General features: G+C 38.5%; 1 protein-coding gene across 5 annotated transcripts in view; it reads right to left on the bottom strand.

The window, feature by feature from the left end:
- Nucleotides 1-13,563: 13,563 nt before the first annotated feature.
- The window catches only part of ec (echinus), a 316,039-nt gene continuing 301,772 nt past the window's right edge, over nucleotides 13,564-27,830 (bottom strand). For all 5 annotated transcript variants that reach the window (XM_067785610.1, XM_067785609.1, XM_067785611.1 and 2 more), the window contains 3 exons: nucleotides 23,920-24,048; nucleotides 23,516-23,821; nucleotides 13,564-23,282 (listed from right to left, as the gene is read on the bottom strand). In XM_067785610.1, the coding sequence (XP_067641711.1) occupies nucleotides 18,573-23,282; nucleotides 23,516-23,821; nucleotides 23,920-24,048 (5,145 nt within the window). In that variant the 3' untranslated portion in view covers nucleotides 13,564-18,572. The remainder of the gene's footprint in view (nucleotides 23,283-23,515; nucleotides 23,822-23,919; nucleotides 24,049-27,830) is intronic.

The following is a 27,830-nucleotide window of genomic DNA, read 5'->3' as shown; positions in this document are numbered from 1 at the left end:
GAAGATATCTCAATATTTACTCAAGTTATCGTGTTAACGGACAGACGGACGGACGGACATGGCTCAATCAAATTTTTTTCGATACTGATGATTTTGATATATGGAAGTCTATATCTATCTCGATTCCTTTATACCTGACAACCAACCGTTATCCAATCAAAGTTAATATACTCTGTGTGCAAAGCACGCTGAGTATAAAAATATACCTAAACAAATACAAAATATATACAATGAAACTTATATGGGAGTTGAGATAAAGACAAAAGAGCGCAGTGCGTCCATAAAATTTGTTGAAATTTCGATTTGCTAGTGAAGCACAAATTTAAGTGGGTCATAAATGTGTGTGTTGTATAGGACAAACATATAGATACATATATTCATACACACAAAGGTAAAACATTTTTGCCATGGATTGGATTTCGAATGAAATACGAGGTAAAAGTCACGTCACACACGTGCTTCAGTTGGATATTTGCACCAAATGGATATTTGCATGTAGGCATGTTTTATGGATGTGTGGACTACATACAAACATCAAATCGTATCTATGATGAGGTATGTGTACAGTAGATGGGCGAGTACAAAGTCCATACGTACGTCGGCGTAGTGACCTCGAAATGACTGAAGCTTTGAAAATTAGTCACATTAATATTCTGGCTTGGTTTTATTTCGACATTTTCCGGAAATAAACGGTGCATTGAATAGTTGTGATAATCGAAACCACAACCCCTCTCCTCCTTGGTTAGATAGCTTAAGTCAAGTTGTAGCTTGGACAGAATTGTTCATTTAGAGTGATGTCGACCTTAAATCCTCCGAATCCTCCGACGATTCAAGTGAACCGAAATCGAAATACTATGTTGTTGTTGTTGTAGCAATGCTCGCCCCACCTAATAGCCGCGACCGATCACAAATTGTCATCAATATCCTCTAACGGGAGTCCAAGGAAACTTGCCGTTTCAACAGGGGTGGACCATAAGGAAAGGGGTGTTAGAGGCGTTGGTTCCACATTACAATTAAAGAGATGGTTGGTGTCATGTGGGGACACATTGCAAGCAGGGCATACATTTTGTATGTCGGGGTTGATTCTGGATAGGTAAGAGTTTAACCTGTTACAGTATCCAGAACGAAGTTGAGCAAGAGTGACACGCGTTTCCCTGGGGAGTATGCGTTCCTCTTCTACGAGTTCTGGATATTTTTCTTCAAGTACTGGATTCACCGGGCAATTCCCGACATAAAGGTCCGACGCCTGTCTATGGAGTTCACCAAGGACCTGCTTGTGTTTTTCCGCTTCATACGGCTGGGTTCTCAGGTGCCGTATTTCCTCAAAATGCTTACGTAGATGACTCCTTAGGCCCCTAGGCGGTGCTGGTTCGTCAATCAGATGTCTGTTGGGATGCCCAGGTTGCTGGGTATTCAACAGAAACTGTTTGGTCAGCATCTCATTTCTCTCCCTGATGGGGAGTATTCTCGCCTCATTATGCAGATGGTTTTCTGGGGACATAAGAAGACAGCCCGTGGCGATTCTGAGAGCAGTATTTTGGCAGGCCTGTAGTTTCTTCCAGTGGGTGGTTTTTAGGCTTGGCGACCATATGGGTGACGCGTAGCACGTAATCGGCTGGCTAATTGCTTTGTATGTGGTCAATAGCGTTTCTTTATCTTTTCCCCAGGTACTGCCAGCAAGGGATTTGAGGATTTTATTACGGCTCTGAATTCTTGGAACAATTGCGGTTGCGTGCGCACCAAAATGTAGATCCTGATCAAACGTCACACCCAAGATTTTGGGGTGTAGGACAGTCGGTAGCGTAGTGCCATCGACGTGGATGTGCAATATGGTCGACATTTGGGGCGTCCATGTTGTAAACAAGGTCGCGGAAGATTTAGTCGGTGACAATGCCAGGTTTCGCGAGGCGAAAAAACTGGAGAGATCAGGGAGATAGCCGTTTATTTTATTGCATAGCTCATCGATCTTTGGGCCTGGGCCTGTGGCCATTATTGTGCAGTCATCGGCGTAGGAAACGATTGTGACTCCTTCCGGTGGTGAAGGTAGCTTAGATATGTAGAAATTAAACAAAAGCGGGGATAGGACACCACCCTGTGGCACCCCTTGTTTAATTCTCCTTTGTTTTGATGTTTCGTTTCTGAATTGCACCGATGCCTGCCGACCACCCAGATAATTTGCGGTCCACCTTTTAAGACATGGGGGAAGGGTGGACCCTTCCAGGTCTTGCAGTAACGAGCCATGGTTGACCGTATCAAAAGCTTTTGATAGGTCTAACGCTACGAGTACTGTTCTATGGTGGGGATATTGATTCAAACCGCAATTTATCTGGGTGCTAATGACATTTAGCGCGGAGGTAGTGCTATGGAGTTTTCTGAAGCCATGCTGATGAGGGGCTAGCTGCAAATGTGCTTGGAAATAAGGGAGCAAAATGGCTTCAAGCGTCTTTGCCACTGGCGATAGGAGAGATATCGGACGATATGACTCACCTACGTTAGCTGGTTTCCCAGGCTTTAGTAGCGGGACCACCTTGGCCATTTTCCATTTCTCGGGTATGAAAAAGGTGGAAAGAGACAGGTTGAAGACATGCGCTAAATATTTGAAACCCTCTTTCCCTAGGTTTTTAAGCATCGGCATGGCTATGCCGTCTGGGCCCACTGCTTTGGATGGTTTAGCGCGACCAATGGCGTCCTCAACCTCTCTAGCGGTGATGGTAATTGGTGACGCGCTGAGTTTGTGTTTATGTGCGTGTCTATTGGCTCTCCGTCTATCTTTGTCGACCGTAGGATGCATTATATATTGTCGGCAGAAAGCGCTCGCGCATTTTTTCGCATCCGACAGCACCTTATCGCCAAAGGCGATGGAAACTTTGTCTTTGTGCTTAGTCGGATTCGATAGGGACTTTACGGTGGACCAAAGTTTACCTACACCGGTAGAGAGGTTACAACCTCTTAGATGCTCTTCCCATTTCGCCCGCTTGTGTTCGTCCACAAGCAATCTGATGCGTTGGTTTATATCCCTTATTTGGGGGTCGCCTGGATCAAGCTGTCTTATAAGGTCGCGTTCCCTCGCTAAGCTCGCGGCCTCCGCCGGGAAGTGGGGCCGGATTTCGGGAATTCTCCCGGTGGGAATGAAATGTGCCGAGGCGGATTCAATGACCTTACGGAAGGCACGCTCCCCTTGGCGGGCATCATTTGGGATAGGGAGGGCAGCAAAGCTGCTGTCTGTTGCAGATTTATATTCTTCCCACTTTCCTTTTTTGAAGTTTATGAAAGTGCGTTTTTCGGTGACGATGAAGTCGGCGGTACTCTCGAACGAAATAAGTATGGGCAGGTGGTCGGATGCCAATGTTACCATCGGCTGCCAGTTGACGCAGTTTACGAGTTCTGCGCTTACGATTGAGATATCTGGCGAGCTATGACAGCTTCCTACCATACGTGTGGGGGCGTCTCCGTTTATTGTGCAGAACGTCGTTTCGTCTATTTGATCCGCCAACATCTCACCCCTACTGTCCGCCCGCAAGCTTGAATGCCATAGGTCGTGATGGGCATTGAAATCGCCTAAGATAATGCGATTGTTGCCAGTGAGTAAGGCCTCGATATTAGGGCGGTATCCACTGGGGCAACAGGTGACAGGAGGGATGTAGATGTTGATGATTTATATTTATATTTATATTTATATTTAGATGTTGATGATTTCTAGATTTGCATCGCCTGACCGGACAGATAGGCCTTGACGTTCTAAGACATTGTCACTGCGGTCGATGCCAGGGTCAAATATATGATATTGCACAGAGTGGTGTATGATAAACGCGAGGCCGCCTCCATTTCCGCTCTCGCGGTCTTTCCTGTGGACATTATAACCAGAGCAGGTCTGCAATGCAGATCTTGCTGTGAGTTTAGTATCGAAATACTATCGTCTCGTTCAGTCAAACACGGAACTGCGAGGTCGGAAGTGATTTGATGATTTCACCTCAGCATCCTCCATGCAGCTGCAGAAGGAAGGGATCTTATATTGTTTTAAAACGTGGATACGTCAAAACCATAATCAACATTGATAGAGAAGTCTTGCCGAACCAAATAATTTCAGCAGACTGCCTGCCAACCACTTCCGTTCGAAAGATATAGAAACCCCTAAGCAAACTGTATTGACTTGCTTGTATTGTCATAACGGGTGAGATGATGCACTTAGTGCCTAAGTGGGAATACGTTCTTTGCGTATTCTAACAGAGAGAGGCAAGACATGCTGCACTAAGACTTCAAAATATCTCTGAGCTGAAGAGCATATGAAAGTAGTAAGAAAATTTATAGGAAATCTCGTATTGCACTCAGAATCTCACGGAATTTTGCGGACAGAACTCTTTGGGAAACAGGGAATCTATACAGCAACGAAAGTATCAACCAAACTCATTAATCTAAACAGAGAATACAGAGGGACACGGTAGACTACGATATTACCTAAGTAAGTTAAATCGAGGCTTAATAATAATCATGGCGGAACCACACAGGTGACGGCCGGAAATCAGCTGATAGGTACTTTTTTAATATGATTTTACACTTCAACTTCCGACGCAGTACGATTTTGAAATTAGTCCATCGAATTACAAAAACAGTACATGGATATTTTATTTATGTCTATATATATGCCGCCGGGCTGCCACCTTGTATGGCTCCGCCATGATAATAATAACACCCTGGAAGAGGTGGTGGTCGCCCAGTAATTGCTAAGCCAACTTGAAACCCATCTATACAGGAGCAAGTCACATGCGACCAGAGGGTTCAGGGAGTTGATAAGCGCAAAACAAAGCTTTATAGTTTCACAGCTTCCCCAGCTTAATTGTCAACCTCACATACCCGAGTGGAATCCTGTAACAAATATGAAAATATCATACGCATAGGTAGCAGGGGAGGTTCTGGCGACCCAAAGCTCCTCATGGAATTAGTAAGTGGTTATGGGATGGCCTAGAAGGTTCAATGTGGTCATATTAAATCGCTTGTTACCGGAACGTACCGGATCTAAATCCTGCTAAGGAGCAGCGGCATAGATAACACTCCCCAAAGCCTTCGGGGAGTGTCTTTGTCGCTACAACAACAAAAAAAAGATGGTCAGTGGAGACTCAGAGGAAATGCACTGAATCTGAACTCAAATATGAATAGCTACCATGATCGTGCAGCCTTACCTTGCGGCTTACATCGGGCTCCTCACAGAAAATCCCTCCACCAACCTTTTTGTCGAACTTTTCCTCAACCTGAAAGTGTTAATTAGTCCACTTCCACTAATGAGTCCCTCTGAATGACACAGGTAAAGAATGCAAAGGGGGGAGTTGTCGGAAAATAATAAGCTCTCAATATCCGGGCTTCAGCGGTTTTTATTTATTTATTATTACTACTTAATATCGCATACATATATACGGTTCTACCTAAAATATTGTGAGAAATGCTGAAGTCCTAACACCTTTCACAATGCGCTATATCGTAAAGAAGTTTAGCGGTCATAATTGCGAAACAGGGATAGCTGGCGTGACCAAATGACCAAAATTGCCCAGGCGGGTAAGGGCTAATTAATATGACGTTAATGATGATGATATGTTCGCTGGGATGTGGTGATTGACTGCTTTACCAACTAAACTTTGTACTGCATTATCGTTAAAAGAGACGTAGCATACTTTTGGGCTGAAACAGTGGAACTGTTAAATATGTTTTGAACAAAAAAAGGTTCCTTAAAATAAGGTAACTAAGGGTGTTTTCGAGCTGCAGTGGTCCCTTTTATGACAGATCATCCCGTTTTTGGGCAAACTGAAGCTGTGGCAACGTCGCGTGTTTGTTGAATGAAATGTTAATTGATCAATACTGCAAATCAAACGCAACATAAACATTAGCTGTGTTTTTTTTTTTACATCTATAGACGTTTACGCTTAAACTTTATATGGACTGCTAAGCGACAAACTTTAAATACACCTCTGAAATTGCTACGCATAAAATTAGTACTACTAAATTTCAATACGCATTATACTCAGATGTAACTGAAATATGTGTCTATGCTTCACCCTCTATACTAATCCTATGTATTCTATGCTATGCGTGTCCACAATTCATCGCAACTGATTCAGCTATATGTTATACCCTATGGCCATCAGAGGATTGTGTCTCCGCTTTTCGGTACACCCTGTGCAGTAGCTAGTTATTTAACCACTGCCGCTACATGGGTCTCCTAAGCATTATCTAAGCGAGGATAAGCGTTTTTTTACGCGCAAACGTAAACGTATACGCGTGTGAAAAAAAACTCGGCTATTTTCACCGTACTATTGGATCATATGTATTCAGATTTTTTTTTTCAAAAGCGTACTATATCAGAATCAGATAGGGTGATCTTCAATCGAATACAATAAAATACAAAGAAATTGTGTTATTGAAAAAAAAAATAAATAAAATGTGGTGTGACTTCCGATTGGTCGGGCGCTCCTAAAACAAATATTGAGTTTTAAAAATTTGCTCAAATTGAGCGTTTTTCGAAAAGGCAATCAAAATATGTGAATCCCTGAGCATTCGCAATTAATATTGGCCGATCCCGTGCTTTTTGATGAAAAATGTAAAATGTGATTGTGACCTCTCAGTAACAGCTCGTTTTAACCGTGACTTTGTCTGAATCAAAACAGATATCACGACTATAGGAGTCAATTCTTTATTTTTGCCTTCTGGTCGTGTTGCGAATAAGTAGCACTAGATGTCGCAGAAAAATCCTACAGAACAGCCTCTGCAAATGCTCTCACTAGCAGGCAGCAGATATGTATGAAACATTTTAATTACATAGGTTTTCAGGGGAGTGTTTTATGAACTTAAAATTCGTAGGCTAGATGCAAGGGAATAATTTGTATTTTATTTCAGCTCTTGATATTAAAAGTAATCTTAATTTATTTTAAGATGTAAGACAAACTAGGCAGTTTGACCTTTTTGCAAAACGTTTCTTTCTTTTTTATAACATTTTGCATAGCCACCTCTATATGATTTGTGAGAAATTTAGTGTTATTCCGTCGCAATTTAAGTGACTTGCTCTTTCGTTCATATCGTATTGCGATTTGTTCCTGTGGTGAGAGCAATCAAACACAATAGATCTAAATAAAGGTCCAGTGCATCGAGGCTTAATAATAATCATGGCGGAACCATACAGGTGACGTCCGGAAATCAGCTGATGGGTACTTTTTTAATATGATTTGACACTTCATCTTCCGACGCAGTACGATTTTCACATTAGTCCATCGATTTACAAATCATTGCTATTAATGCTTACCATTACCATTGATTGGTAACGGGAAGCAGACGCTGTTACAATCAATCAGTCATGGTTATTCATTCGAAGATGCCCCCGAAATTTACTTTGATCTTTTTAGTAGCTGTGACAAAATCACAGGTAAGCATATTTGCCAACTCTCTTCAAAATAAACTTTCTATATTATGACAGAGGGCTAGGCGCTCAGTTTAAGAATGATTTGTTAACCAAACTAGCTCGTCGCAGCAAACTTTTTAGAAACATCCTCTACACTTCACGATCAATTTGAATTTAATAGTAGGTACTCCGAAAAAAAAAAAAACATTCAGCTTGAATTACATTGGCATCCCTTATAAAAGGCTTTTCATTCAAGGAGAAAGCAAAGCTTCCAACAATTAGCAGTATACTTACTAGACTGGGACGATTTATTAACCGATATCGCGCCATCGATTTTTCGATAGGATTTGGGCTTAGGAAAAAAAGTTCCACTACGCATACCCAAAAAAATAATAAAACAAAAATAATCGCCAACGTTTTTATACCAGTTTTTCTTGAAAAAAAAAAAAAATATTTTTAGGGCTTTGAGGAGTGTTGTGGTAGAAAAATTTACCCTTTCGCCATTTGTCTTTGCAGGCTCAAAAATTATTTTTTTGGGTATGCGTAGTGGAACTTTTTTTCCTAAGCCCAAATCCTATCGAAAAAGCGATGGCGCGATATCGGTTAACTTTCGTCCATACAAATCGACCCAGGTTAATACTTACCATAAACTTATTTCATAAAAATGAAAACAAAATTAGGTTTGTGTCTGTAAAAAAATATTTATTTATTATTATTCTTATTGTTTTTTGTTTGTTTTAAGTAGTTGGCTGGAACTTCGCATTGCTGCTGAATCAATGTATGTTGTTATAGTTTTTTTTTTTAATTTTTTTCTGTGGAAGAAAACTTTATAAAACTTATAAAAAAATTTAAATGCATTATAAGTATAAATGTAATATCTATAATTAAAAACATAAGTGTGTAGAGTAATAAAGTAAGTAAAAACTAAATTTAAAAAATAAAGTAAAAAATATTTTGTGAATTATGGGCGCCTGGAATTGAGGGCCGTTCGACAGCCATAATGCCAAACGCAACGACTGCTATTAAAAACTACGAACTTACTCAAGAGTAGTTAAGCACATAATAAAAAATATGTAATATATTTATTTTTTTTTTCTTCAAATATAAGATTTTTTTTAAATATATGTATGTAAGCAACAAATCAGTGAATTTAATGTATGAGATTTTCGTGAATTTGTAAATGTATGTATGTATATGTTTAACTAATATTAAAACAACTAAGTGTATAAAATTTATAATTTTAATTTGTTAAACGAAATGGAAGATTTGAATAAATTTTTTTTGTGAAAAGCTTTTGTAGGCTGTAAGCGAATTTAGTTTTAAGTTTTTTTTTATATGCCAATTATTCTTTATGTAGAACCATAAAGGGAATTGCATGTATGTGTTATGTTATTGTTTTTTTTAGAGGCTTAAAGCGTATTTAAAAAAATTAGATCCAGTAACTCCCGGAGAAAAAAGGAACATTTTTATAAAATAAGTTTTCTTAAATCTTTTTCGCGCAGCTTAAATAAAAAAGTTATTTGTCCAATACTAAACAAAATATAAATCAATCTATGATAATTTCAAAAAATACATAAATCTTTAAAACTTTAAAACTAAACTTTTTGAGAGCGAGGATGTACTCAAAAACAAACTTGCTAAAAACATTAGAAAAATACAAATAAACAAGTACGAAAAATTGAAACAAAAAGAAAAAGAAAAGCTCAACATTAGGGTAGTACCAGAATTCTTTCACAATGCCACACATTTAGACATTCCTAAAGACATTCAATGGCTCTTATCTCTAGGTCCGAAATATGTTATGCCAATTGAAGAAGGAAAATTCCCACTTCTCAAATTCATAGCTGACGGGGAAAATATTGTCCAAACAATACAAAATAAGGAAAGGCAGGAAATTGAAAGAAACAATTTCACGGCACTGATACATGATACTTGATACTTACATGATACTTAATGCTGATAAGGGCAATGCCACTGGAGCGATGGACAGAACAGACTATTCTGTAAAAATGCAAACTATGGTGAACGATATTTCAGCTTATAGAGTTTTAAAGCGTGATCCGACCAACAAGTTACAGGATAAGAACAACGAAATTGTAATGAAGATGTTCAACAATGGCTACATTCAGGAAAAAGAAAAGAATCTTCTCATTTGTAGAAGTGCAAATCCACCTAGGATTTATGGGTTCCCAAAAATACACAAAGAAGGCATTCCCCTTCGACCTATATGCTCATGTTTTGATTCCCCATCCTACAATTTGTGTAAATATGTCGTTGGCATACTGAAAAATGTTACAAAGTCGTCCAAATACAATGTGAAAGATGCCACAGAGTTTAAGGAAAGAGTCAAAGGTACATATATTTACGATGATGAGAGTTTAGTGTCTTTTGACGTGGCTTCCTTGTTTCCCAGCATACCCGTGGATATTGCAATCCAAATCATTTCCTCGAAGTGGAATGATATCAAAGAATACACGTTGCTATCTAAAGAGTTATTTCTGAATATTCTTAAATTTTGCGTAAAAGAAAATAGATATTTTAAATATAACGACAAAATCTATGAACAACGGTCAGGAATGCCAATGGGCTCACCAGCCTCCCCAGTCATAGCGGACATAGTTCTGGAAGAACTGCTAACGGAATTCGAGGAAGAGTCAACAACCAAGCCACGCCTGTTGACCAAATATGTAGATGACCTATTTGCCATCGTCAAAACAGATGAAATAGAAACCATGCTTGCACGACTCAATAGGTATTACAAAAACATACAGTTTACTATGGAGGTGGAAAAAGACAACGAACTCCCCTATCTGGACACACTCATCATTAGGAAAAATAATAAAATATATATTGATTGGTACAAAAAACCTACGGCTTCAGGGAGACTAATCAATTATAATTCAAAGCATGAACCGTAAACCATTATAAATACTGCGAAAAACTTTATTAGAAGGGTACTCACGATAAGTGATAAAATGTTTCATAACAAAAATATTGCGATAATCAAGAAAACTTTAGAAGAAAATGATTTTCCCATAAACTAAATTAACAAGCTGGTCGGGAATTATCATGCCAATAATAAAAAAGAACATTTGAAAAAGGAGAAAGATTGTAAAATATACAAGTCAATCACCTATGTTCCCGGAACCTCAGAGAGGATCAAGATGTCGAATATATATGAAAAAGACAAATATGAAATAGCCTTTACATACAATAACACACTGCAACAAGTTTTCAGCAAAACTAAGGACAAAATTTCAAAACTGGAGAAATCTAACGTTATTTACAGAATTCCTTGCAACGGCTACGGGTCCCACGTATGCGAGAAAGTATATGTGGGGACAACAAAATTAAAACTCAAGACAAGGATTTCCGCTCATAGATCTAACATTAAATTAAGGAATAATGCTTCGGACAACAAGACGGCTTTAACATCCCACTGCAAGGACACAGGGCACTTCCCCGACTTCGATAATGTAACTATACTGGACAATGAAAAACATTACAGCAAACGATACACTTTAGAAATGCTACATATTTTGAACACCCCTAATGAAAAAAGAATGAACTTCAAAATGGACACAGACAATTGTGCGCAGTCTTACAGGAATTTAATTTTGAAGCAACAATACTACAAGGCGGCCATTTGAAATATTGTCAAATAGTTAAATGGGATGAAATATGTACATACACACGTACATATGTTTTAAGCTAAGTCTAGTTGTCATATCAATGTTGTTATTGTATACATGATTTTTGTTTACCCTTACTGTTCATGAAAATTGTTTATTTTTACGGGACTTTTCCAAATTGTTTATATTTTGATTACTTCTTTTGTTTTTCTCGACCTCTTTTTAATTTTTTTGGTCATATTCCCAATCAGTCGATCATACATGTCCATATGTGTAAGTCATATTTTGTTATTCATGTGTTCATATGTATGTTCTGTGTAATTAACTATTGTTACTGTTTTGTCTTCAGCCCTGATGATGACTTCAGATTGAAGTCGAAATATCGACCAAAATTAAAATTTATGAATATAAAACAAACCAAAAGGAAGTTTTATTCATTAACCGCGGCCTTTCAGCTCAACTAATCTAATTAATTTAAAACTAAACTTTAAAAATTTTTCGAAAAAAATTGCAATAAATACATACTGCCATAAATGTAGTGTTCTTGCCTTATAGTGCAGGTCTCAAATCAAATCTCTAGCAAGCAATAGAAAAAAATTCTGAAAATTAAAAAAAACTACATATGTCGAATCAAGACAATGGCTTGGAAGTTTTACGAGTATATATTTTGTAATAGAAAATATTTTAATAAAAATGCTTAAAAAAATTTTTAGAAACAATGGCTCTGACTAAAAAAAACCTCGAGAACAACCGCCTCGGTAACATATTGCGCTAAATTATATTTGTTATTCATATAATTTTCGTCATAGATTGTTAAAATTTTAAAAATTCGACCAAAGAGAACTTAAAAAGAATTGCTGAAATAAAAATAAAATAAAATAAATGTAAGGCGCGATAACCTCCGAAGAGATCTAAGACCGAGCTTCTCTTCCAATTTGCGTCGTGCTCCTCTTGATTTTTCCCTACAAATTGGCCGGACGGGACCTACATGTTTTATGCCGACTCCGAACGGCATCTGCAAGGCAGATGAGTTTTCACTGAGAGCTTTTCATGGCAGAAATACACTCGGAGCGCTTGCCAGACACTTCCGAGGGGCGACCCCGCTTAGAAAAATTTTCTTCTAATTGAAAAACCTTATTTCTAAAATTTTGATGTTGCTTTGCCCGGGAGTTGAACCCAGGGCATACGGTGTGATAGGCGGAGCACGCTACCATCACACCACGGTGGCCGCCGAATTGCTGAAATATTTCATCAAAATTAAGACAACTAGTTTTGAACAGCTTTTAATTTTCTTCAAATTTTCGAAATTTCAAAAACTCCATCATTCATAAAAAACTATTTTTGTAGTTTTTCCCAAATGCTAAGACAGCCGATTTTAAACTGATTTTTGATTTCTTAAAATTTTGCTTGACGTATTATCTTTCATGTGAAAACAATATTTTGATAAATGTATTTATGTTGATAAAAATACTTTTTTTAATTTTTTCTCCTCGGATGAAGAAAAAAACTAAAATTTTTCAAAAGTTGAAATTTTCAGTTTTTTTTTTGTAATTTTACTCGTTTGGAATGAAAAAATATATATTTTTTCCAAATTTTTTATGTTTTTTTAACAGATTTACTTTTTTGCGTAGAAAATTTATGAAATCATGTCGCAAATTAAAAAAAAAAATGTCAATCTAAATTGTTAATAATATTAATTGATATGGCAACGCTAATGTTTTGCTCGTTAGTCTCTAAGCCCGTTATATACTTGATATATGAATACATACATTATATTTTTTCACATCTTTGTATTTAGTCGCATTATATTCATTAAACCTAATACATTAAACTAAAAGCCGGTGTCGTTAATATTTCTCTTGGTGTTCCTCCAACATTGGTTATGGGCCCAGAGACACGTGTAAAATCGAAATATTAACGCGAATCGAAAAATTACATTTGCAAAGGCAAATTAAAGAAAGTAAAAGTTTTTTTTTTTCTTGCAAAATGAATGCGACGGGTTTGCTGCAAATCGAGAAGTTGGATGGCCAGAACTACGACAGTTGGAGTGTGCAAATGAAAAGCATACTTATACATGCGGATCTATGGAAAGTGGTGATCGGTAGACTTGTGAAAACTGCAGCGACTGCAGAAAAGTGGGATGAGCTCGATGAAAAGGCTTTGGCAACATTAACTCTAGGAGTGAAGCCGACACAGCTTATGCATATTAAGAAATGCAAAACGTCAATGGAAGCATGGGTAACGTTAAAAAATGTTTATAAAGCAGCTGGTCCTGTTCGTAAAGTTTCGCTTTACAAAAAACTAATGAACATGCAAATGAATGAAGGTGAGGACATGCAATAGCATCTAAATGAATTTAGCAACGTAGCAGACAAATTGGCAGAAATGGATACATCACTTCCAGATGAACTGTTGGTAATTATGTTTTTGTCCAGTTTGCCTAAAAGCTTTGATCATTTTGTGATAGCTATGGAAACGAGAGACAGTCTTCCCAAGTTTAGTTTTGTGACCTCTAAAGTCATTGAAGAAGGTGAACGTAAACGAGAAAAATCAGGTGATGCTAGCGGCGTTCAAGTATATGCACAGGTACATACAAATAAAAGCAGCAACAACATACAACATGAAAACAACAAAGGGAGAAAAGATTTGAAATGCTTTACTTGCGGGCGTACTGGCCATTTCGCGGCAAAATGCCGATATAAAGAAAAGAAAAAAGACCTTCACAGAGAGCAAAAGTCATTTACAATGTTAGCAGCAACAAATACATCGGTTATCAATTGTAATACGTGGTGCGTGGATAGTGGAGCTACAGCACATATGAGCAGTGATCTGGCGATGTTCACGAAATTTGAAGAACATACAGAGAGAGTAACACTGGCTGGTGGTAAATATATATATTCGGAAGGAATAGGTGAAGTGGAGATAAACACTGCCGAAGGTGATATATTATTAAAAGATGTTTTGTACATACCTGGCATGGGAGGTAATTTTGTATCAGTAAGCAAAGCTGTACAAAAGGGGTTTCGTGTTAAATTTTCGCAAATGCAAGCAGTCGTTTATGATAAATATGGCCAATCAATATTAAAAGCAACACAAAGCGGTGGTCTATTTATAATTGATGATATAAAAAATAAGTGTTTTAGTTTAAATAGTAGCGATTGTGTACAATGGCACGCAAGATATGGTCATTTAAATTATGCCAGCTTACAAGAGCTAGCCTCAAAGAAGATGGTTCTTGGGTTAGAAAACATGAAATTCATAAAAGGTGAAAGTTGTGTAGCATGTATGAAATGCAAAATCACCACACAACCGTTTCCACATAATTCTACCGAGCGCGCTAAAGATTTGCTCGATATTATTCATACGGATGTTTGTGGTCCCTTTAGAACTAATTCGTTGGGTGGTGCTAGGTACTTCGTAACGTTCATTGACGACAAATCTCGCAGAATATTTATATATTTTATTAAGACCAAAGATGAAGTTTATGAAAAATTCATTGTATTTAAAAACTTAGTCGAAAGACAAACTGGGAAGAAGATAAAGATAGTGCGAAGCGACAACGGTTTAGAGTACGTGAATAAAAATTTTGAGAACTTGTTTAAGCACTGTGGTATAAAGAGGCAGCTCACCGTTCCATATTCCCCACAGCAAAATGGGGTGGCGGAGCGGATGAACAGAACAATTGTTGAGATGGCGAGAACCATGATGACTTATGCGAATGCTTCTGTAATGCTATGGGCAGAAGCGATGGCAACAGCAGTGTATATAAGAAACCGTTCGCCAACAAAAGCGCTGAGCGACATGACACCGTACGAGGTGTGGACAGGTAGAAAGCCATCGGTAAGTCACTTAAGAGTATTTGGTTCGACAGCGGTTTGCTTAGATAAGACTGAGAAAAACAAATTACTGGCCAAAGGCAAAGAATATAAAATGGTAGGCTACTCACTTACGGCGAAAGCCTATCGGCTATACGACCAGCAGGGTCGAAGAATAATCGAGGCACGCGATGTTAGGTTCGCTGAATTAGTAAACAATAACAATAATTCTGCCATAGATTTGGTGGACGATATACAACCATACGCATTTAATAATGATTCAGAAGAGCAAGATGATGAAGGCCTTACAAATCAAAAGCGTGCTCGCGAGGATGATGATGAATGTGTTACAATGCAAAAGCGTGGTCGCGAAAATTGTGAGTTTGATAATGATGACGAAATCGTAGTTGAGGAGGAGCAGCATACACGCTGTGGTCGTGGCAGGCCTAAGTTAGAACGCACTGGTTTGCGTGGTAGGCCAAAGAAAATAAGAAGCTGTTTAAATGTTTTAAAATGTTCAAACGCTATTGATATTCCGCAGTCTGTTGAGGAAGCACTTAGCAGTAAGCACGCCTCGGAGTGGGCAGATGCGATGCAAAAAGAATATGCTGCATTAATTAAAAATGAAACCTGGAAGGCTGAGAGCTTGCCAAAAGGCCATCGCGCTATTGGTAGTAGATGGGTTTTTAGCGTTAAACGGCGCGATGATGGTAGCTTAGAAAAATTTAAATGCAGATTGGTTGCGAAAGGCTGCAACCAGCAATTAGGTATAAATTACAAAGAGACGTTTTCACCTGTGGTGCGCTATTCAACTATTCGTTTGGTACTTGCATTAGCAGTTGAGTGGAAACTTTTTGTTCACCAAATGGACGTATGTACTGCATACCTAAATAGTGAGTTAAGCGACGTTGTGTATATGAGGCAGCCGGAAGGCTTCGTGGATGAGGCGAACCCAGATCAGGTTCTACGTTTAAAAAAGGCCATTTATGGCTTGAAACAGTCGGGTCGAGAATGGAATGCGAAACTGGATGGTGTTCTGAAAGAAATTGGTTACGAACCATGCGTAAACGAGCCTTGTCTCTACAAAAGAAAATCCGGCGATAATATTTCTCTAATTGCGGTTTATGTTGATGATTTGATAATCGCCTGTAAAACAAAATCAGAGTTAAACGACGTTAAAGCACATATCGCAAATAGTTTTGAATGCGTTGACAAAGGTCAACTTGGATATTTTTTGGGTATTAAGGTAGAACGTGAGGGTGAACTTGGCGCAATGCATATTAGCCAGTCCCAATATATAAAAGATTTGCTTCAACGACATAGTATGGTACAGTGTAGGCCAGCATCAACACCACTCGATGCTGGATTTTCAGTCGGATGTAAAAGTGGCACATGTAAACGCATAGACCCTATCGAATATCAATCTTGCATAGGAGAGTTAATGTACTTGGCCATGTGTACACGCCCAGACATAATGCATTCGGTTTGTAAGTTAGCACAGCATAATGTTGAACCGCACAAAGAACATGAAGCAGGAATTAAACACATATTAAGATATTTGGCGTCGACAGTTCATTTCAAGTTATCGTATCGGGCATGTGGAAACCCAATTGAAGGCTACGTAGACGCTGATTGGGGAGGCGATATGATGGATCGTAAATCTTTTTCTGGTTATGCCTTTATGCTAGGCGGTAGTGTAATATCATGGCAGTCTAAAAAACAGCAGACAGTAGCACTAAGCAGCACTGAGGCCGAATATGTTGCACTTACTGAAGGCGTAAAAGAGGCGATATTTCTCCGTAACCTAATGAATGAAATTGGACGTAAGCAAGAGGTACCAACAATTATCTTCGGCGATAATTTAGGTGCGCAGCATTTGTCCAAAAACCAAACGTTTCATGGTAGAAGTAAACACATCGACATCAAGCACCACTTCATTAGAGATATAATAAAGCACGGTGATATTGAGATCAAATTTGTTCCTACTAATGAAATGATTGCTGACGTTCTAACGAAAAATTTGAGTAAAGAAAAACATTTGAGATTTTCAAAACACTTGGGATTAAACGAGGACCAGTAACTTAACCAAAACATTCACGTTGAGGAGGAGTGTTAATAATATTAATTGATATGGCAACGCTAATGTTTTGCTCGTTAGTCTCTAAGCCCGTTATATACTTGATATATGAATACATACATTATATTTTTTCACATCTTTGTATTTAGTCGCATTATATTCATTAAACCTAATACATTAAACTAAAAGCCGGTGTCGTTAATATTTCTCTTGGTGTTCCTCCAACATAAATGTTGGATTTTTTTCCAATTTCCGACTTAAAATTTTTAAAGATAATTTCTAATTTTCTTCCCATATTGTGACGATTTTTCTTAGATAAAATTTTTTATAACTTTTCCTTCGAATTTTTTGATTTGTTTTAAAGTTGGCGGAAAAATGTGTTAAAATGTTCAAACAAATTTAAAAATTTTTCTTATTTTTATTTTGAATTCTGTGTAAAAAGTTTCTAAATGTTTCTTCATATCGCAAAGACTTGTCCTTTAAATTCGCGTAACAAATTTTCAAACATTTTTTGCAAATATTCTTTTGTATAATTTGCTTATATATCTTAAGCATATCTCGTTTATGTTAGAAATTGTCGGAAAACTAAAACAAAATGCTTTAAAGAAATTAAATATTTTTAAATGTTTACAAGTTTTTAATTTTCTTGTAAAAAATCTTTAAATCAAAACTTTTTTTTGAATAAAAAACACGGTTTTTTCTTTCAAAAAATGTTTTTTGGAGGGAACGAAAATAGAGAAAATATTTAACAAAAAACTTCAAAATTTGTCGCTTATATAGAAAATTCGTTAAGATTTTTTTCTTTCGAACTTTTTGCTTTGCTTACTAGTTGGCGAAATATAAGATAAAATATTTCAAAGAATTTTTAAAATTTTAAAATTTTTTTGAATTTCTTTTAATTTCATGTAAAAAAATGTCTTACAATAAAATGATGTTATGGTAAATTGGTATAAAAAATGCCAAAATAAAAAAAAATATACGTAAAAAAATGTTGGCCTTATTAAATTAACGTACTTTTTCTTGAATTTATTAATTTTGCTTAGCATAAAAAAAAAATATTTTTCAAATATCTCAACATTTTGACAAAATTTATCCCAATAGTTTCATCTTTTTAAAAAATTTTAATTTTATGTTTCTTTTATTACAGAACAAATAATTTTTTTATAAATAATTGGCGAAGCAAATTTAAGCTGAAAATAATAAAAAATGTTCCTCTCATTCAGCACAAGTTAGCAGTGCAATACCACAGAACTGCAGTACCTACAAACTCTACTTGCCTCAAATTTTGGGAGTAAAGTTCATATTCCTCAAAATAAGCGGTGGTCGCGCTTAAGAATTTTTTTTTCAAATTCAATAGAATATAGCATTTAACAAATTTAAGGGAATATTTTAATCTAACTTAAAACTACAATATTTTTATTCATTTAAACTTAAATGCTGGAAAAACGCAATCAAAGTCTCTCAAACTAAATTCGCTCAGCGATTATTGCTTAATATGCCACAAACAACTCATTTACCGCTATTTAGTTACGTTCGCACTCACTGCGTGTTTCTGCTCCTCTCTTACTTGCTCTAAGGACCTCTCACTCTTACTGTATACTACTCACTTGTTCTCCCAACCAATCATTCCCCTTCATTCAGCTTACCTCCATCCGATTGCTTCCAATCTACCGTCGATTGTTTAGCATTTGTAAATAATATTCACAGTTGGTGCAATAAACGGCGGGTGCAATTACATGACGCTTTCGACACAAATTACATTCCACCGCTTTGGCTGATGCTTTAACGATGGCGTTGTTATAGACGCGCGTTGGAATTGCGGTCACATTGACGCTACTATCCGCTGCAGCTGCCAACATCACCGTGGGCAATCCATTCTGTTGCGCTGAGGACACGTTAATATGAGTTGCGTTGGTGGCAGGTTTTGGTGGTAGCGTCGCTGCTAAATTACTGCTGTTGTGCATGTTGTTGTTGCTACCATTGCATAATGAATCGGTTTCACCTTTAGTGCCCGGCTCAAAGCTTACCTTCTTTTGGTGTGATGCCTTTGTGTGCTGCGGCGGTTGTGTGTTTGCTAACGCGGATATGGCGGCATTTTGCGGCACATGAAAATAAGGTGAGGGAGAGGTGATGGCGGGAGATGGATAGGGATGTTGTGTCTTCGGCATATTATTGTTGGTGTGGTTGCTTGGCGGTAGGTATTGTTCACTGGCATGGCCGTGCGGCAGCGGCACTCGTTGATATGGTGATGGCAGTGGTGGTGCGTCCATGCCAGGAACACCGGGATAATAAGAGCAGTTTGGCGACATTTGTTGCTGTTGTTGTTGCATATGTTGTTGATGTTTTTGCAATTGAACCGAGTAACTTTGCTGTGCGTGATTTGCATGTGAGCGCGGTATGCTTACATAACTGGCTTGTGCATCCAAATGTTGTTGATGTTGTTGTTGTTGCTGCTGCTGTTGCTGTTGAGCTACTAGCATCTGCATATGTTGCTGCGTGGCAACATTAGCGATGCCGCTCATGCTAGTGCGCGCGGCTATTAGTGCATGATTCGCAGCAGCTCCGTTACCGTTGTGCAAGTGTTCATCGTATTGCGCATGCGTTTGATGCGCTGCTTGAGGCGGTAGCTGTGTGGCATATTGTTGCTGCTGTTGCATGCGGTAGATGTCGTGTATAGGCGTGTAGACTTGACCAGCTGACATATATGACAAAGCAGACTGCTGTTGTTGCTGCTGTGGTTGTTGCTGAAGCTGCTGTAACTGCTGTTGTTGCTGCTGCTGCTGTAATTGCTGTAAATGCTGTTGTTGGCGCAGCGCTTCTAGTTGTGGTCGCTGCAGCTGTACATAACGTTGCATATCTTGTCCCTGCAGCGGCATTGCGCGTCGTTCGCTGCCCAACATAGGCGACTGCTGCGCCATAGGTGGTGGCGCTGGCATGTGCTGCTGTTGGTGTTGCTGTTGGTGCTGCTGCACTGGTGGTGGCAGCGGTTGTATAATGCGCGGTTGCGCTTCCGTCGGTAGCCGTATCATATTCTGTTGTTGTTGTTGCATTAAGTGTGCCGTCACTTTTTCGTTGGGATTTTGCGCTGTACGCAAGACGCGCTCCAAGATAGGATTTGGTATGAAATCATCATCTTCCTCATTATCGGCAGTCGCTACAAGTATAACTTGATCGCAAAAGGATACGCTTTTCTTCTTAACGCGTTTCGGCATGGCGGTCGCCATGGCAGCACCCGCAGAATTGGCGGCATTTTGTTGTATTGTTTGCTGCTGCTGTGGTGTTTGTTGCTGTTGTTGCTGTAGCGCTGGCGCGCTATTGAGAGTCTGTTTCACCATTGTATTGAGCATCTCAACTTCACGCAACTCTTCAGCGATCTGCGATTTAGGTACCTCATATTTCGGTTTGGGCAATACCTGATGTGACGGCAGACGTTGGAAACGTTGCGACGCACAATCTACTTCATCCGCTTCCACAGCCTTCATCGTAGGAGCGCTGGCAGGAGTAGCTGTCATTGGCGCGCCAGCGTGTTGCTGCGGCAAACCATTCATTTGTGTGCGTATTGGCGGTTTTGATGGATTGAGTAGCTCTTGTGATGAATAAGAGCGCAATGGTTGTTGCTGTTGTTCACCGGTGATGGTGCCGTTGCTCAATTTCGTTTGCTCAAAGCGATGCGCCAGATCACGCACACCACCTGTTTGTTGTATGAGCTGCTTCACAGGTGAGTCTGTGTGCCGCTGTGCGTTTTTAAGATCTGTTTGCTTTGACTGTAACTCCTTAAGCCAATTAGAGGCAGTGGGTTCGCAAGTGGGCGTCGCCTGCTCCTTACGCATTTTCATTAGCTGATGACGTTGCTGTAACTGCGCCAGTATACTGGTGGTGCCCTCTAGCGTTTCCATGTTGCGTTGCTGCTTACTCGCCTCCAACACTTGTATCTGGCTGATTTGCTGATTGAGCGGCTCGAGATCGATCTCTGGTGGTGGTGGTGGAAAATCTTCGCTCGCCTGGCGTGAGTGGCACACAGATTGTGGAGGGCTTGGATAGGGTGGTAGCTCGAGTGGCACTTCATTTGTATTACCATTGGTATTTGCATTAGCATTAGGGCCACCACCAACACCATCTACTTCTTCTCTACTGATTTCGGCTGTAGGCGCTGCATAACTGTTATGTTGTTGATACTGCCCGTTCGCTGTTTGATAAATGCCATCCTTCAGCGGACTCTGTTCGTTGTGCACCTGCGCGCAAGTCGTAATAATGGTCTGACAGGAATCCTCACTTATGGAGGTGTTCGAACTCATGGCTGAAATATTTGATAGATTCGCTTCATGATGGAAATGCTGCAATACTCCTACATCGTGCTGTTGCTGCAATGCCAATTGCTGTTGCAGCTGTTGCTGTGTTATCGCAGAGCTCGTACGCATGGGAGGAGGTGGTGCCACCTTAGCGACCACTGTTAGCTGACGTCCGCTGCCATGGAAGCTTTTGCGCATCAATTTACTACGCTCCAGATTCGGATTGGCATTATTAGAGTCGCGATAGTCGAAATGACCCTCAGAGATGTAGCCGGTCATGCCATTTTTACCATTCAAACCAACTGAACTATCGTCCACTGAAGTTGCCAGTGGTGCTGGCGCCTCCTTCTGTGCGTTTGCACCATCTCCCGCCTCTGTTAAATCAGGCATTGAACGATTTTTGCGTCGTATAAGTCCCCCCATCAATAGCTTACGTCGTATTTTATGCTGCTTCTTGCCGTTTTTGTCTTTCTCCTTTTTCTCATCCTTCTCCTCTTTGTGCTTCTTCAGCGTATCTTTAGCGTTGACCAACAAAGTTTCGGTTAGTGAAAATTCGCGTGTTAACTTATTGCGGTCTTCGCTGCGGCTGCGTTTCTCTTTCTCCGACTTACTGCTGCTGCGGCCGAAAATCGAACGACTTTCACGTTCGGGCTTAGCGTTGACCGTTGTTTGTGGCGTTTCATACTCGATAGCATTGTCATCATTACCAACAGCTGCTGCCAGCGCTTTCAACGGACTCTTTTTCTTCGGTAGCGTTGCATAAATCTCAATGCTCTTATTTGCTGATGTGGCTGCTGCCGCCGTTGTTGCCGCTGCTTGCTGTGTCTGCGTCTGCATCTGCGTTTTATCCAATGTTTTGTCTTTGCTATTTTGACGCACATGCTTTACGCTGCTATTGCTGCCCTCACGCATGTGCTTCATTTCGGGCATGGCATCCATGTCGGCGCCCTTCTCTACCAAAATACGTCGATGCAAACTGCGCGCGCGCATCACGCAAGTATTGTGTTTCATGCGCGCAAATGTCATTGTGTGCGGGTTGCTGTACGGCGCATCCATGGCGGCGCGCGCGCGTCCTGCAGCCGCATTGCAAAGTACAAGCGCTGTCTCAAGATCGTGTGATTCCTCGACAAGTCGTGACTTTTCCAGCAGTTGATCTGCTTCATGACAGAGCTTTTCGCAATCACCTGTGAGCATTTGCGAAGCGCTAGCTTCGGGTATTTTTGCAAGTTGCGGATTCAGGTGATGTTTAGGTGGATAGGAATCAGTTGAACTCAGCGAGAATGAGTCATAGCCAGGATCATAAGGTAAGCCATTGCGTGTGGGACTTTGCGGTACTGCAGGTGGATTGCGCTTGCCCACCATAAAGAGATAGGGATTATCGAGCGTGGTGGATGAAGCTGAACTTGCGCTATTACGATCGCCTGACCAATTCCCCGAATCACGACGACGTGGCTGATTCAAGTGATCCGGAATGGTGAGTCCATCACTTGGTGGTGAAGAGCCATTTGACGAGCCGCTAACATGACCAGATTCAGCGCTTTGACTGCGCGTCAGCTGTAGATGGTATTTGCGCATGAGTTGTGCATTGAGCACCTTTCCGATTTTGTGCGACAAGGAATCTGCGTCTTTCTCTTCAGCTGATTGGCTACCTACCAGACCGCCATTATTATTCGGGAAGATCTTGTCTTGCACTACATTCAAATTTTGATATTGTTGGGCGCTTAGCACATGTTCTACGGTCTTACGGCTTATGTAAGCATCGGTTTCATCGCTACTAAGTGCTGGTGGGGCTTGCGACCCATTTGCTCCCCCGGGAAAAATATTTTTCTGTATGACACTCAAATTCTGATAGTCGTTCGGTGAACGCAATGGTGTGGGCGTAATGGCACGACGTGTGTTACCCAAATTCGTTTTCTCTGGCGTTATTGGACTTGGTGTTATAGCGCGGCGTACTATGGTGGCCTGAGTGCTTTCGGGTGCGAATTGTGTACCAGTTGAGGGTGGTTGTGGTACAGCATAGAGTAAGAGTAGTGGCTGATAACGTCCGCGACTGCATTTGTCGACAACACCTTCCCAATTGGGACCGACCTGAGTTTGGTAAAGATAAAGAGAGAAAAAAAAGAGAGAGTGTGTGTTAAAAAATATTTCGTGAGATGCAAAAGATATGAGCCGACATGGACACAACAGATGAACGTAGAGGGCGCTCAGCACAAGTCAAAAGCTGCTGTACCGACCTCGACGTAAACTACTGGTATAAAGCATCTGCCTTCGTTTTCAGGAACTCGCCCATGTTGGGATATTGCATATAAGCCCACGCTTACCTCTTTCACATTGGCATCGTCGAAATATACCCAAACCTTTAGTTTGGTATGAAAGAAGAAAGTCGTATAATGTTTGCCATAATACGATACAATACCCACTAATTCGTGTTGTACATTTTGTGCCCAACGATGTTCGGCTACCTGATGAAAAACGTCCGATAAACGTAAATTGGTGCCAATTGCCTTCAATACAGCATGCACCTGATCGGCTGCGGGACGTTCCGAATCCCACACAATACCAATTGATACCACATCAGGACGATTGAGTAACGCACGACAGATGCCAATTTTGGCGCCACAAGCATTCTGAAATTAAAGCGAGATTTCGAAATTTATTAAGTAAGAAAATTTGGTATTATTTAATTTTAAATAAAAAATGTATAAATTTTGTAGGCGCCACCTACCGGGCAATCTCTGATGTCACCCATATTGCCAGCAGCGCGCAATAATTTGCCAAACGTTAGCGTTTGATGGTTTTGCAATGCCAAACTATTTTGTGAGGTTAAAGCCGATGCGGAGACATAATGAACCATCTGGAAGAAAACGAGACAAAAAATACGAAAGTTGGAATTAGTTTAAGCCAAATTTGTAAATTTTTTATTCGCTTTTGGGCGGGTTGCTTATAATTAAAAATTTAGTTCGAATATGTAAGTTTTTTTTTTTTTAACATATACAGTGCTGTGCAATAAATTTGCAGTATGTAGGCAGCTTTAGATTCATTATTATAAAAACTCTGGTTAATGTAAATTATTATCAATTTCAAGTGCCTAATTTCGGCAGTTAAACAATGCTAGAGCTTACCAATTTACTGAACAAGTTTTATATTATCAGCCATGTTTCGGTATTCGAAATCAACAAATTTTCGAACATTATTTTAAAATAAAAATTTCAAAAAATATTTGGGCTTAACTGCATATGTGGTTATATTTTTTATGTTTTCAAAATTAAAAATTCCAACAACAACCGAACTTTAATATCGACCAACAATTTGAAAACCTATCAAAAATTTCACCAGGTTTGGAAAATTTCAAAACTTACCACAATTTTCAAAACATTTCGAAATTTTCGAGAACTATCAAATATTTCAGCAACTACTGCCGAAAGTTTTAAAAATCATTGAAACTTTGTGCAGTGAGCGGTTCAGTTATCGAATGTTTCAAAAACGACCTTTAATTTGAAAACTAATCAAAGTTTTTAAGACTTATGGATAATTTAGAAACATCGGAAATTTAAAAAGTCATAGAAAATATATTATTTTATTAATATCCCAAATACTCAGATGTGAAATGGCAGATCCAAATATTACAAAAAGTTTTGAAAAAAAGGGGTCAGCCTCCATACAAATGAAGAAATTTTATAATTTCTTTAAGCGTTGATGAATGAAAATATATCATAAGAGCAAAATATGATTTCTGAAACAGGAATTTTTTATGAAAAATTCACCTTAACTGATTTTAACGTAAAACAGATAACAATTCCAAGCTTGACACTACTTCGTACTGCTGTTTTATTTCACAACACTGCACGCACATACAAATTTATATCAAAACTACGCATTTACTTTTTTCACTCCGCGTGGGCTCATTCATTAGTCATAAATTCAAAAAAAAAAAAAAATAAAAAAAAAAAAAATAAAAAAAAATAAAAGACCTAAACAAATCACTCGCCCAACAACAACTTTACGGTTAATCAACTATCACTAATGTGCTGAAATGGAGCTCATTTCGAGTTAAAGCTCTGCTTACCAAAATTGTGTTAAGAGCAAATTAAAGCATACTCAACACTAACCAAAAATGGGCAATCAACTTGTTGACCGATGACCAATGCAATTTTTTAGTTTCATATTAAACAATTTATGATGTGTTTTGCACCGGAAAGCGCCCACTGAAGCAATTGCCTATAGTCGGTGGCGGTGGAGTTAATGTAAAATTAGGAGGCGTCGGTTTTTGGCAGTTAGTAGCTCAAAAAGCACGTGTGTTTTAAGTGTTTTAATTGATTCTTAATTGGTATTTTGTTTAATCAGCTATGTTAGCTAATTAATTATTCAAATTATGATATGTGCTGCGCGTTGGCGGACAAGTTGGTTGTTGAAAGATGGTATTAGCCGGTTCAGCAGATTCAAATCTGAGCTGAGTAAGCCATAGATTGTAATATTGTCGGTAGGAGCTGTTGATGTATGTTGCAACCATTGTACAGGTCTACAAGTAGGATATGTAGCAGCACGCACATACACAGCCACGCTCACCTGATAAAATGCTTGTTCTTGTTCGTTTTTTTTGTGGATGCTATTTGGCACTGTTGTACTTCTTAGGACCAAAAAAAGTTTAGTACCTGCTATCGAAAACTGCTTAAAATTTTTTTTTCTTATATTACAAAGAAATATACTTATTTACCTTCAAACGAGCACTTAATTACATCTCTCTTTAATAACCATATATTTTGGACAATTTTAATTAACAAATTGTGATACTTTATTACCGGGACGATTGCTAAAACACGACCAAAACCGTCGGGGGAGGTATTAATACACGCGTTTTGGCCTCGTTTCCAATAATTCGAATACTTTTCCTCTTCGGACTATTGACAACAGGACAAAACGCGTATATTCATTTTTCTTTCCGCTTTTTTGGACGGGTTATTGCAGTCGACCTCGGTTTCAAACTGTTTTTCGCGGAGAACTTTTGAACGGGTAGAAAAACTTAACTCACGTGTTTGTATTCTTAATACTGAAATAACTACGCGTCCTCAGATACCCCAATTGAAGACTTTTTATAATTTTCTGAAGGACCCATATGGGTGCACTTAAAATTTCCTACTAAATTCGTTCAAAAAAATTTACCATCACAGCAACCCATATCTGATATTCCGATCCCTTTTTTGCTTCCCTGTGTCGCTTTCGACGAAGCAACCCCGGTAATTTTGACACTTCGTTCAGTGTCAAAACTCATGTTCCACGCAGGTTCCACTGGGTTCCACGCTAGTTTGACACTGACCGAAGTGTCAAACTGCCGTGTGTTAGAAAGGGAAAGAAATTGTTTCCCTCTCATACATATCATACTTGTAAACCTGTACAATGGTTGCAACAATTTTCCGACATCCTTTGTCAAATTTTATTTTGCTTTTGCAGACAACCAAGTTTCGGCATTGCGCCATCTTCAGTGCCATTTTTCATTGCTCTGACAAAATACATGCATCACCTAGACGCTCAGCGAAGTTGAAGCCTTCAATTTAGCACCAAGAACGAGATATGAACGAACGTTTATAGAAGATCTTAAATCCAAAAATCATTACAAAAGTAATTTGAAACCATAAATATTTTGTTGTTTTTTTTTTTGAAAATATGATTCTAGTATTTAAAAACAAATTTTGAAGACTCGATAAATGGTATTAAAGATTTTGTGCAATTTTCCTTAAATTTTTAGAACTTTTCGATAATTTTAAGAAAATTTTGTGAAAATTTAAAATTTTCGTTAAATGTTCAGACTTTTAACAAAGCTTTGAAGTTTTCTATAGGTTTTTAAATTTTCGTAAAATTTTGTAATTATCGGTAAGTTTTGAAAGTATGGATGACTTTGAAAATTTTCGTTAATTTTTCAGATTTTCGATAAGTTCTCAATACGTTCAACTTCGCAAATTTTCGTTAAATGTTCAGATTTTTGATAAGTTGTGAAGTTTTCTATAGATTTTTAAATTTTCGATATATTTTGTTAAATTCGATAAGTCTTTAAAATGTTGATAATTTTGAAAATTTACGTTAATTTTTCAGATTTTCGATAATGTTAAAATTTCTTTTTAATTGTGCATATATACATTTTACAAAATTCGATGTTTTAAAAAGTTCGATGAATTTTGAAATTATACGTAACTTTCACCATTTCTGTCTTTGCTCAGATTTAAATAAGCTTTGAACTTTCGCTAAGTTTTACAACTTTCTATAATCTTTTAAACTTTCAACAAGTTCATCAAATTTTCAATATGTTTTGAAACTAAGATAAGTTTTAAAAATTTCGATAGTTTTAAGAATTTTGTTTAATTATATGTTTGAAAATTTTTTCATCATGCTTTCAGAGTTACAGGAAATCAAGGTTCGGAACGAGCTCAAGGCCATAACAATAATTTTTTGTAATGATTACTGTTTTTTTTTAATTTTTCTATAATTGCAAAATTGTATTTTGTTTTTGGAATAGCAAGTAGAAAATTTTTCAGACAACCGGCTATAGCTGCGCAGATAGATCCATTTCGAAAAAAAATGAAAAATTTTCTACTTACTATTCCAAAAACAAAATACAATTTTGCAATTATAGAAAAATTAAAA

Source organism: Eurosta solidaginis, chromosome 4, assembly GCF_040869045.1.
Source record: "Eurosta solidaginis isolate ZX-2024a chromosome 4, ASM4086904v1, whole genome shotgun sequence".
NCBI lineage: Eukaryota > Metazoa > Arthropoda > Insecta > Diptera > Tephritidae > Eurosta > Eurosta solidaginis.
This window is presented reverse-complemented; position numbering and strand designations above follow the sequence as displayed.